At 38.1% G+C, this 12,614-nt stretch overlaps 3 protein-coding genes across 6 annotated transcripts in view; 1 reads left to right on the forward strand and 2 right to left on the reverse strand.

Moving 5' to 3' along the window:
• LOC107726244 (ceramide synthase 2-like) overlaps positions 1 to 12,614 on the reverse strand; it is a 43,531-nt gene that overhangs the window by 25,501 nt on the left and 5,416 nt on the right. For both annotated transcript variants that reach the window (XM_016535768.1, XM_016535769.1), the window contains exon 2: positions 8,356 to 8,366. The gene's annotated coding sequence lies outside the window, so the exon portion shown is untranslated. The remainder of the gene's footprint in view (positions 1 to 8,355; positions 8,367 to 12,614) is intronic.
• The window catches only part of LOC107726243 (CUGBP Elav-like family member 3), a 33,314-nt gene continuing 21,983 nt past the window's right edge, over positions 1,284 to 12,614 (reverse strand). Inside the window, exons 5-14 of one of the 3 annotated variants that reach the window (XM_016535767.1) lie at positions 8,240 to 8,368; positions 7,383 to 7,462; positions 7,163 to 7,306; positions 6,011 to 6,146; positions 5,356 to 5,499; positions 5,141 to 5,200; positions 4,953 to 5,045; positions 4,165 to 4,308; positions 3,821 to 3,959; positions 1,284 to 1,454 (exon numbers count right to left, since the gene is read on the reverse strand). In XM_016535767.1, coding sequence (XP_016391253.1) covers positions 3,832 to 3,959; positions 4,165 to 4,308; positions 4,953 to 5,045; positions 5,141 to 5,200; positions 5,356 to 5,499; positions 6,011 to 6,146; positions 7,163 to 7,306; positions 7,383 to 7,462; positions 8,240 to 8,368 — 1,058 coding nt within the window. In that variant the 3' untranslated portion in view covers positions 1,284 to 1,454; positions 3,821 to 3,831. Of the gene's footprint in view, positions 1,455 to 3,820; positions 3,960 to 4,164; positions 4,309 to 4,952; positions 5,046 to 5,140; positions 5,201 to 5,355; positions 5,500 to 5,947; positions 6,147 to 7,162; positions 7,307 to 7,382; positions 7,463 to 8,239; positions 8,369 to 12,614 lie in introns of all 3 variants that reach the window. The other 2 variants (XM_016535766.1, XM_016535765.1) reach the window with 2 other exon arrangements.
• Positions 9,325 to 12,608, forward strand: LOC107726245 (uncharacterized). Its single transcript, XM_016535771.1, has 5 exons — positions 9,325 to 9,398; positions 9,545 to 9,611; positions 10,841 to 11,128; positions 11,629 to 11,934; positions 12,080 to 12,608. The coding sequence occupies exons 2-5, from the start codon at positions 9,554 to 9,556 to the stop codon at positions 12,391 to 12,393; spliced, it is 966 nt and encodes a 321-aa protein (XP_016391257.1). The 5' UTR covers positions 9,325 to 9,398; positions 9,545 to 9,553; the 3' UTR covers positions 12,394 to 12,608.

A 12,614-nucleotide genomic window follows, 5' to 3' on the forward strand; every position in this document is an offset into this window, starting at 1 on the left:
ATGCATTAATTCTGAAACGTCGAATGAAGTTTTGAGACATTTGCTTAATCTTGAGCAGCTAAGGCTCATTTTTCTGCCTCCATCAGCAGCGGCGTGATCATCAGTGAAGATGAGTTTCTCTGGCAGCCACACATAGTGAAACAAAGATGACAGAAATGCCCTTTACCATTCAGTTTCCTCTCAACTCTATGTACAAAGGTTCACACTGCAGGCTTTTCAGCTCGGTGAGTGTTGTTTCCATCTGGTGTCGGCACCAGCACACTGCACCCTTGCTGGTGAGATTAAAATATTGTTTTGTCTTGTGCTCAGTAAATTATAAAAACTTGCAACAATATTAATTTACATTATATCAACATATAGTGTTATATTATCTAAACATACGGTTTTAGTTCCCAGCATGCTTTGCATAGAGCTGGATCAAAGGAGTAAATGGTGAAACGGTTAGAGTTACGTTTTTGATTCCCGGCTCTGTTAGAGTTATGCATATTTACTGAACTCATTCTCCAAATGCTCGTGTCAGTCCTGAACACTGAAGCGAGTATGTGTATATAATGCATCCGTCAAAGAAGTGTCTGGTTCATTGCTGTGAAATATAAGAATCTCAGTATCTACACCAGTACAACACAAACCATCTCTCTGACGCACACAGACCTCGATCCATGCACATTAACACATAAAACATGACAGACCTTGATTTTTTAATACCTTTATTTTATTTAAATCAGGAACAAATGTTTGATCAAAAAATTTAAGACATAAATATCATCATTGTAATTCACATTTCAATAAGTTACAAAGTTTTACAATTGTTTTAATGTAGTTCTCTAAAAAACACGGAAAACCAAGAGACTCCAAACCATGTTTTCCAAATATGAATAAATAGATAAATAAAAAGATAAAATATTAAAACGTGCCCAGAAATTCCTGAGTCCCCTTACACCACATTTATAATGAAAAAGTAGAAATTTGAAGATGTTTTTCTTACAATAATACCGTAATAATAATACTGTAACTATCGTCTTTTGCTTTAATGCAACTATTCTTATTTTCTTTTTTACATAGTTTATTTTAAGCTTAATTATTTAAATCTGATTATGGTCATTTACTGTGGCTGGTCTTCTCCTTTTTTATTTATTATTTATTATTTATTTATTTATTTAGTATGAAAAACAATACTGTTTTATACAGTTGTAGAGCTAAGACGGTCCATAGGAAGTAGCAAGTTTTTTTTGTTAATACCATTGACATCTTTCCGTAACTCTGTGTGTGTTGTGTGTGTGTGTGTGTGTGTGTGTGTGTTTGAATGCACTTTATGTACATGATCTTATATTTGTCCTTTGCATATACACACACATGTGAGCATGCAAGATAACAAACATCTCATGTTAGCAATTCAGCTGTGCAGCTCAGCGTCTGGAGTCCGTCTGCTGCGTGAAAGCCTAATAATCTCCATCCTGTGACAGACAGAAAGAGAGAGATTGATTGCATTACACTGATGTTCATGTTGCTAGATTCTCTGCTTTGGATCACAGGCAAACAGCAGACAGTGATTCAGCTTTCAGGTTAATGTCTGCTTCATCAGGTTGCTCAGTGTAAATGAAAACATCATCATATCATCACCAACACATCTCGCTCATGCCGACGACCTACCGGTGTACTGACACTCTTTCCAGTCATGTGATTCCTGTGATGGTTCTTATAATGAATCAAAAAGATTCAAATCCTTTTTGGTTTGAATCAACATAATGAATCATTCACCGAACGAACTAAGAACTCACTGAATCTGTCGGAGCGAATTACTGAACATCGTTTGTTATTGTGAAATCCCTATATGAGCGTCGAATGACGTCTGTGAAAAAAATTTAAATATCAGACATGCTGTTTTTGGAAAGCATTACAGAAATATTTATGCTAAAAAAAAAAAAAATTCACTGAATTTGCAAAACTGAATGCAAGAATCGCAAGTTGTAGTTTTACATTGAAATGTGTAATTGTAAATTATGTAAAATGTAAATGCAAAAATAATTGCATTGGTTAAATCATTGTAGTGTTGGGCTGGTCATGATGCTCAAACCACCAGATCAATGTTTTACAGAGACACAGGATTTAACTCACAAAGTCTCTCATTATTAATCTGGGATATGAGAACGTGTTTGTTTTAGCATTGATAAAATTACACACTTCGGCACTGAGGAGGTCCAAAACCTTAGGAAATCTACTCACGACCTGTCAAACACCTCTGCATGTATGCCATATCAGCTGTGCTTTGATACACGCAAACACATTCACGCTGCTGCCCATGCAGGTCACAGTGAAGCTCAAGACTGCTGCATGTGTGCTCGGGAGATCATGTAGTGCTTTCATATTGCAATGTTGTGGTGATGATTACATGTGCACATGTGTTTACACTGTATGTGTGCATTTAGATCTATTTATCAGTGTTTCTCATTGCAGCCAACATGCATCACTCTCTGCACTGTACTTACTGTAACATCACCATCAGATGCTCAGGCAGATCCACGATGAAGAAGGTACTTCAGAAATTAATAAGTCACCCTCATGATTGTCTAAACCTGTATGACTTATTAATCAAGTTTGAATATGAGACTTAAATTTCAGTAACGCACAATGGCTTCAGGAGCCTTAAAAATAGCACATAAGTCACATGTTTTACTTGTAGAGTACTTTTTGTTCCATTTGCATTTATAGGAAAGAGCAGCATGAACATTCCTCTAAATATCTTCTTTTGTGTTCCACGGAAGACAGTCAGTCATATGGGTTTGGAACAATATGAGGGTGAGTGTTTGATGACTGAATCTTTATTTTGAGCTGAACTAACGCTTTTGTCACTGCTGCTTTTACCTGCTCGTATGTATTATGATAAACACTCTGAATCATTCACCTTCCCCCCTTAAAAGGCGCATTCATAATTATAAGCACACTATTTAAAGTAGAACACTTCAGAAACTAATCAAAAACAATCTGCAGTCTAGTCATTTCCAATCGAACTGAAAAACGATCATTCAAATCTCACAATAATTCATCAGTGAAATCAAAGCCACAAATGCACCAAACAATCCATCGTAGCCACGGCAACATGCCATGCATCCCACCTCATGGCCATTGAAAAAGAAACAATGTTGCTAGAGCAACCCAAACACAGGCAGTCGCCAACGGCAACCAAACAGCCCAATCAACTTACTACAACTTCAGAGGTAGTGGATTATCTGTTGCTAGGTAACCATAGCCACGGGGTCTCCGTCATTTATGATTGGCCGTTTGGAGCTTGTCATGTGGTTTGTGATTTTCATCGAGAAAATACAAAGAGCAGTATCAAAAACAAAGAACTGGATCATATCGTTTTAGTATTAAGCTTATTGATCACATTTAAAGGTGGAGTGTGTAATTTCTGACAGTGCCACTTTAGACAAATCTAAATCAAGTTTTTAATCATATTTCATAGTATTGTTTTATTTTTACCTGATTTTTTCAAAGTTGTATTGGAGTGCATTTTACAAGAAAATACCGTTTCAGTCTATCGACTTTGACGTTTAATTCATTGTGTTACTTGCTATTTCTTTGTAATTTACTAGCAATTTCTTAATGAGAACTGCATCATTTTTTCAGTCCTCTGGATCCATTTTTGTGCATGCACTGCCTCCATTGCCTCCTATTCTCCATTATAAGTGCGTTTAGCATCCTTATTCAGACAAATCCCTGCAGAACTTTCTCTTTTGTCTCTCATCTTCTTAGTTTCTTCTTTCTTCCTACCTTTTGCATTATAAATCTCTCTCTTTCCTAATGTTTTGTCCTCTCTTACCTGTCTGGGTCTCAGTAGGGTCTGTTGGCATCTTTCGGCCTTTTCAGCTGCACTTTGAGTCTCTTCATGCCGATCTGAAATCCGTTCATGGCCTGGATGGCTGTCTGAGCACTCGCTGGGTTATCAAAGCTCACAAAGCCTGAGAGACAGAAAAGACAAAGAGTCTATATATATATATATATATATATACAGTATATAACTATAAAAAGTGTCTCAATGATACCAAAATAACACCAGTGCATTGCTATAGTGCATTGCGATAGTTGGGAATCGTGGGAGGTTTCTAGGTAGTTGCTCCCTACCTAGTTAGTATTGTCAGGAACACATACAGTGCTCGTTCTTACCGAAGCACTTGCTTTGATTGGTGGCCCGATCGACAAAGACTTTTGCAGAAATTACGTTACCGAACGTCAGAAACATCTGGAGCATTTCTGAGTCAGTGAACTCCTGAGGCAAATGGTAAATGAAGATGTTACACCCCTCAGGACCTGCGGCACACACACACACACACACACACACACACACACACACATTAGACTCAACGTCAGCTTTATAGACAGACATCATCATAATGAGAAACTTATATGCAATGATTTATGAACATGTGTATTCATAAACCATACGCTTGTGGAAAAAGTACACTTAATTGTACTTCAAATTCTAAAAGTATATTTAAAAAAACTGTATTTGCAATTAGTATAATATTAATGAAATAAAAGGTCACTTGAGTACTTGAAGAGAGACACTTTCATGTTTCTTAACACACTTACCCTTACCAAAAAGTAGCATACTTCAAGTATATTTTAGTAAGTATACTTAAGTAAAGTTCAAGTATATTTTAAGTCTGTTGTGTTATTTAATATTACATTTAACGTTCTTTTTTATTTTAAATGCACTAAAATTATATAAAGTTGTCAAAAACACTGTAAAGTTCAGCTAACTGCATTTAAATTAATATGAAACTAATACATTTTCATTTAATTGCAGTTAAGATGCAGTTAAGTGTCTAAAACATTGCATTCAGTTCACCCTTTAATTCCCTATTAAGTACTCTTTTTATTTCCTTTTGACAAGGGTACAGACGAACTTAGGAAGTACGCAAAATGTCCTTTTTAACAGGAAATGACATCACCTTCTCGCTGTAGCTGCGGTTGTTGCTGGGCAACCAGGGTGGGTTGCTGTAGAAACGGCTGGCTGACCAATCCGTATGCAGTCGGGTAGGCTGCTGTGAAACAGAGAGTTTGACACATGCTGATACAGCAAGACAACGTTTGATTTGACACAAAGTATCATCCGTGAAAGACGCGGAGGCTCAGTCACCTGTATAGTGCTGCATGCCTGCGTACGCCTGCTGGAGCGGATCTAACGCAGGACTCTGAGCTGATGAGAGACCATGAAGAGACAGCGTTTTACAGTTTCTGAATAAATGTGAGTGGCTTTTGTGCATGCTAAACTCACTGCCATGGTGTTAGAGGATTATGAGTGATTGATATTCAGTAGCTAGTGTGTTCTGGGCAGCTGTGGATTTAACTCACCTTGATATGGATAAACATTAGAGTAGATTTCTGATGCTGGCTGTCCATTGTTGGTTGCCGGTACGGGACTATAGCCGTTCAGTCCAATTAGTGGAGCCAGAGCCGAGATGGGAGTGGCTGCGATAGTGGGTGGAGTGTTTGCACCTGTAGCCAATCACAGAGCGACGAGTAAAAGAATAACAAACATGGAGCTGTTTGCATAAAGATCCCCTTGTGAAAAAGAAGTGTGCTTAACTGTACTGAATGTGCACTTGTAGTGCACTTCAAATCTTAAAAGTATATATTTTTAAAACTACTTGCAGATAATACAATAATGATGAAATAAAAGGTCACTTGTGTTAAAGTGAGACACGTTCATGACTATGCCTCTTAACACACTGAAGTCACATTTAAGTCTCAGAAAACATTAAATTCAGTTTGCACTTGAGTATATTCTTTTAAAGCACATTCGGTAATAAGTACTCTTTTTAAAAGTATGCCAAAGTGAGCTTTTTTCACAAGGGTACACCTTTAGCACACAAGAAGACTTTCTTATTCACTTTTTAAATATTCTAAATATTGTAAAGTAACCATATTATGATGCCATTCGGACCTCTTTCCTGAAGCCCGAGTAGTTCTGCTGTAAGGCTGCTGGTGTGGTGAAGGTAGCATTCACCTGAAGCGTGTGTGATGGGTGCGGATATGATGCCGTTAGCACTGAGTGCTGCCATCTGCTGCATCTGCAGCGCCGCTACTGTAGATACAGGTGACAGGTACGATGACTGCGCAGCCAGCGCCTGCTGCTGAAGCACCTGAGACAGACAGAGAGCAAAGAGTTAACGCTACACAGCTTCAACATGTGCTTGAGTCTTCATCCCTTCAGTTACGAGATAAATCCAACGACTATCATTAATAACGGAGAGAACAACAAGATACGACAATATATCTGAGTGCAGAAGTGTGCAGGGATTAAAGCGTCTGTAGTGAAATATAATAATAATAATATAATGGATACATTTTATGGCCTGGGTGTTGAATTTTATTGCAGTTTTTAGTTTATTTACTTTGTCCACAAAAATGTCCAAAACTGTATATAAATACAGGGGAATAAACAAACCATCTAAATATTTATTGTGTGGAAATGATTTATGACACAGGTGTCATATAACATGAAAAAAAAAACTAACTTAATATAAAAATCATATTTACATAAATATAAACTTAAAAACTTAATGTTTATATATTATATATGTTTATAAAACATAACATATATTATATTATGTGTCATTAAAAGTAGTAGTAACAGGGAAAATATTTAGATTTTGAAATCTCTTCTGCTCACCAAGGCTGCATCTATTTGATGCAAGTAAAACAGTAATATTATGAAATATTATTACAATGTAAAACAGCTGTTTTCTGTGCGAATATATATTAAACTGTAATTTATTTCTGTGATCAAAGCTGAATTTTCAGCATCATTACTTCAGTCTTCAGTGTCACATGATCTTCAGAAATCATTCTAATATGCTGATTTAAGAAACATTTCAGTTTCACATTTCAAGAAACAGTGTGTGTGTGTGTGTGTGTGTGAGAGAGAGAGAGAGAGAGAGAGAGAGAGAGTGAGTATGTGTTCTATAGAGATCTGTATCTGTGTCCCAGGCATGAACTTGATCACAGCCCGATGTTTTGGCAGGACTTCAGCAAACTCCATATGAACTCTGGAGTCAAACCGGCATCTCTGGTTCAGGAGGGAAGGCAACAGGAAGAATGAACAAAATGTGTGTGTGCTCTCTGTGTGTGTGTGTGTGTGTGTGTGTGATGTACTCACTGCTTGTGTGTAGGCATTATATGCATTAAAGTTGAGTGTCACTGGACTGTAGATGCTGAGCTGCGAGGCCACCTGCTGCATGCGCCGCATCCCGCGCTCCTTCTCTGTGTCCGCAAACTTCACCACCAGACTGGAGGAGGCGCCCTGACGACACACAGACAGAGATTACAGCTGAGGGGAGAGGAGGAGAGACTGAGAGGAGAGAGGAGGACTCACTCACAGGCAGAGTTCGGCTTCCATGCAGACTGTTAATGGCAGACTGGGCCTCTGAATGACTCTGGAACTTCACAAACGCACAACCTGTGAAAACAAGACAAACATCACATTGTGTGCGGCAGACTGGGTTTGTGTTTAACACAGTCTCCCAGAATGAAAATGTCCTCACCCTTAGATGATCCAACATGTTTCTTCATCAGATTTAGAGAAATGAATCACTGCATCACTTGCTCACCAATGGATGCTCTGCAGTGAATGGGTGCCGTCAGAATGAGAGTCCAAACAGCTGATAAAAACATCACAATAATCCACAAGTAATCCACAGCACTCCAGTCCATCAGTTAACATCTGGAGAAGACAACAGCTGTGTGTTTGTAAGAAACGAATCCATCATTAAGATGTTTTTAACTTCAAACAGTCGATTCTGGCCAAAATATCCATAATCTATAATAACACTTCCTCCTGTGAAAAAGCCCATCTCCTGTTGTCTCTCTATCTGTTTAGAGCTGTTTTGGCTTGTAAACGGTGCTTGATCTGTGCAGATTTCTCTCCTGATTCAGACCAAACCACTTTTTCACTGGAGGAAGCATTATATGGATAGAGGACTTGTATTGTAGCATCGGAAGCAAGAGTTTGAAGTTTGAAGAGTGTTGTGGACTACATGATGTTTTTATCAGCTGTTTGGACTCTCATTCTGACGGCACCCATTCACTGCAGAGCATCCATTGCTGAGACACTGATGCAATGCTACATTTCTCCAAATCTGATGAAGAAACAAACTCATCAACATCTCGGATGGCCTGAGGGTGAGCACATTTTCAGCACATTTTCATTTTTGGCTGAACTATTCCTTTAACAGACCTTTGCTGGTGCCGTCAGGTCCTCTCAGTACCGTACACTCATCAATGCTCCCAAACAGCTCAAACATCTTCCTCACGTCCTCGTCAGACTGCTGCTTGCCCAACATCCCCACAAACAGCTTTCTGTCCTCTAAAAAGAGTGGAAAAGGGAGAAATGGTCATGATCTGTTATTCAGCATCATTTATCTGGTTTTGTGAAGTGTGTCAGTAATAAGTCAACAGTGCTGCAGTACCGTCAGTCTCCAGCAGAGGGTCAGCATGAGCTGACGGTAATCTGAACTCTGTGTGTGTGATTGTTTTATTATACTTTTGAGGTCCAAATGTCCTGACTAATACAACACAGTTGTAACATGCCTCTGATGTCATCACGTCTCTATTCCTGGTATTTATTCACAGCACTAATGCATCTCTTCCACACTGCTCTCACTGTATGGCAGGCCGTTTTAAGATCTATTGCTTGAACTGTATTGGTATAAAACACTGAAACAGAAATCTCATCTCTGTCATTTGCTGTATTTCTATTAAACATTGATTGCATACTATGGAGAAATGCTACTAGAAATATTACGAGTGCCTACTAAATAAAATTAACGTTTTTAAAATTAAATGTACTTGTATTTATATTTTCTAGTAAAATAAATTCATGTTTACTGTTGAAAACCCAATGGACACTGTTAAATTACATTATATTATTTTTTTAAAAGTACCAGTAACATACAAATGCTAAAATTAACAATTTAAAACAAAATGAACTGGACTTTTTTTACAGGGGTCATATGATGCGATTTCAAGTGTTCCTTTCTCTTTGGAGTGTTACAAGCTCTTGGTGCATAAAGAAGATCTGTAAAGTTGCAAAGACTAAAGTCTCAAATCCAAAGAGATATTTTTTATAAAAGTTAAGAGTCAGCCACGCCTACCTAAAACGGCTCGTTCTAACACGCCCCACATATCTACGTCAATCCAGCATTTTTCCAAAAAAACCCTGGCGCCTAAAGGGTTAAATGTTCAAATGTCTTGCCATACAGTTCTCTGTTCAGCTCTTTGTTGAGGGGAGGAGCGCTTGATCTCTCACGTGTCCAACTGCACGTCATCGCAGAGGAAAAAGCGGAAGTGAGGACACGTTTTTATGTGGAAGAAACAACTCTATTAGTGCTTTTGCAGTGAGTTGAACTAAACATATGGTCTCGCGTTACAGGGCGAGTCAGATCAGAATCAGAGCCAGACCACAAGTGTGATATGAATCACTGTATTTTAGTGTATTTGAAGCTGACTGACACGACGTAACAATATTTGCCGTGTGTTTCAGTGCATCGCGATGAAGGCTACTCTGAATTTGATTTTGGCTTCAACATTTATGGGTGTCTTTTATGAAGGTATGCCACTGTTTGTTTTGTCTTCCCATTTTTTAGGTTGTTTGTTGTGTCTTTTTACAGTATAATTAGCATTAATAACTGTCGTTCAGTACTAAGGCACTATATATTTCATATGTATTTGGTTGAGTAATCATTTTCTTGCTATTCAAATGCATGCATATGTATAGCTGTATATCTGTTTACTATAGAGTATGTTTACCTTGTTGTTTGCAATACATTCCCAGTAACACTTTATTTTACAGTGTTATACATGTACTTACTATAGTAATAGCAGTAAATTGTGCAAAATGACAAACAACTAACCCTACATCAAACTAAGTCCTAACCTTAAACGGATAGTTCACCCAAAAATGAAAATTACCCCATGATTTACTCACCCTCAAGCAATCCTGAGTGTATATGACTTTCTTCTTTCAGACGAATACAATCAGAGTTATATTAAAAAATGTCCTGGCTCTTCTAAGCTTTATAATGGCAGTGAATGGGGGAGAAACGAGGAAACAAGAAAAAACGCGTTGGTGGCCACGGGGCCTTAGCGGAAGCTAGAGATTACGGTTACGGGGATTACGGTTTATAAAGTTTTAAATATGGATATTTTTCTTACACAAACGCATCTCTTCGCTTCAGGAGGCCTTTATTACCCCCCCCCCGGAGCCGTGTGAGGCACTTTTTATGATGGATTTATACACTTTATTTTGCTTCAAAATCTCAACACCCATTCACCGCCATTATAAAGCTTGGAAGAGCCAGGACATTTTTTTTTATAAAACTCAGATTGTATTCGTCTGAAAGAAGAAAGCCATTTTACACCTAGGATGGCTTTAGGGTGAGTAAATCATGGGCTAATTTTCTTTTGTGGTTGAACTACCACTTTAAATCTATAGTAAGTACACTTTTAAAAATAAAGGATCCAAAATGGCGTTTATCGCAGTGATGCTGTAAAAGACCTGTTTTTGGTTCCTCAAAGAACATTTCAGTGAACGGTTCTTAAAAGAACCATTTCATTCTTAATGTGAAGAACATTTTAATAATCTAAAGAACCTTTATTCCACTATAAAGAACATGTTGTGCGAAGGAAAGGTTCCGTAGAAACATCAATGCCAATACAGTACAATATAATATTACTCATTACTTATTACACTGTAACAATGACACCTTAAAATACAATGTAACCAAATTTCCTTCATGGATCATGAACATGTCTGTCTCTTCTATGGGTTTTGTTTCAGCAACTTTCTGCCAGAATATTCCGTCTGGTTTTACATTAATAAACCGACCGTACACATTCCCCGGTAACGCCAGCAGCTGTGATCACGCAGAATGGAGAAAGATACCCCCCACAGATGCCACTATCGCCACATGCAAAAACCATAAGTGCATGACCGAAAACGGCTTTGAGGAGGATTTCACATGTAAAGACCACCATCTGCTTCTCAAATCAGCAAAATACACTGACCAGGGGCCCTATGAGTTCATCTGTAATGGGGTTAAAACTTCAGTTCAGCTGGATGTTTTATGTAAGTCTTTACTGTATCGGATTTTTTTGTGGAAACAATGAAACATTAATTAATTTTTAATAGAAAGTTTAAAAAACAGCTTTTATTTGAAACAGAAATCTTTTGTAATATAACTGTCTTTAGCAAAGCTTTGATCAATTTAATGCATCCTTACTGAGTAAAAGTATTAAAATATAATATAAAGCAAGAATGCTGTTTTCAACATTGATAATAATCAGAAATGTTTCTCGAGCGGCAAATCAGCATATTAGAATGATTTCTGAAGATCATGTGACACTGAAGACTGGAGTTATGATGCTGAAAATTCAGCTGCGCATCACAGAAATAAATTACAGTTTAACAGAGATTCACATAGAAAACAGTAATTTTAAATTGTAATACTATTTCACAATATTACCGTTTTTACTGTATTTTTGATAAAATAAATGCAGCCTTGGTGAGCATAGGAGACCTTTTATAGTGCATGATCATTGATTTGATTCGAATAATTTTCCCTATAGATGCTCTAAATGTGAGTGTAGAAGAGACGGACAGCATCACCTTGAACTGCTATGCGCACAATGCCAACAAGGATGTGACGTGGCTGCATAATAATAAAAGAGTTTTGCACTACAAGCTGGACGGATCCGTGAATCCTGGCAAAGGTTACGAGGGAAGAGCATCGCTGGAGAAGAACGGCTTCAAAACCGGCGATTTCTCTTTGACCATCCCTAATGTTAGCAAGGCAGATGCTGGAATATACCGCTGTTTTGTGGATGATGAAACTGCTAAAGGAAACCCACACGCCTATCAGCTGCATGCGAACGGTAAGACTGGGAAAATCGAGTACACTGTAGGGTTAAATATTGCATGTCATTTTATTTTGCCAACTTTGGCATAATAACAATCTGGTGCATTTTGCGCAAGCAGTTCACAGTCTCTAAGTCCAGTTCTGTTGTTTGATTCACACAGAGAAACGCTCCAGTCCAGGAGACCAAACACACCCCAACTGCAATGAAGCAACTCTGGTTATTTATAAGACATCCACTATAGTTTTGGGGCTCATCTTGGGGCTCATCGTTGTCAGTGCGATATACTGGATCACCATAAAACTACACAATCGTCAATCCACACCTGTGCTACAGAAGAGTGAGGAGAACACCACTGAAAATGAGTGTATGCTGATGTCTGATATCTGCACAACTTCATCCGCCAATGAACGTCAGCCTGTTCAGGAGAGCGACTCCACAGAAAATAAGCATTCCAACACCAAGCCTATTTTTTAATCTGGCATAACGAGGTTTGTGAAGAAGATACAGACATCTAGGATCACAATGCAAGCGGGAGAAGCCTCATGTTACGTTCGTCACGATCGCAGATGACAACATCCCGGATCAACACTGTTCATGTACGATTAAATTAATTTACATTTAACCAGTTGAATATGAAAAGACAGTGAGAACTTCGTTTATGTGTTTTTGCCCTACACTGTACAAGACGCGAGAAC

Source organism: Sinocyclocheilus rhinocerous, unplaced genomic scaffold (assembly GCF_001515625.1).
Source record: "Sinocyclocheilus rhinocerous isolate Xijiao unplaced genomic scaffold, SAMN03320098_v1.1 scaffold216, whole genome shotgun sequence".
NCBI lineage: Eukaryota > Metazoa > Chordata > Actinopteri > Cypriniformes > Cyprinidae > Sinocyclocheilus > Sinocyclocheilus rhinocerous.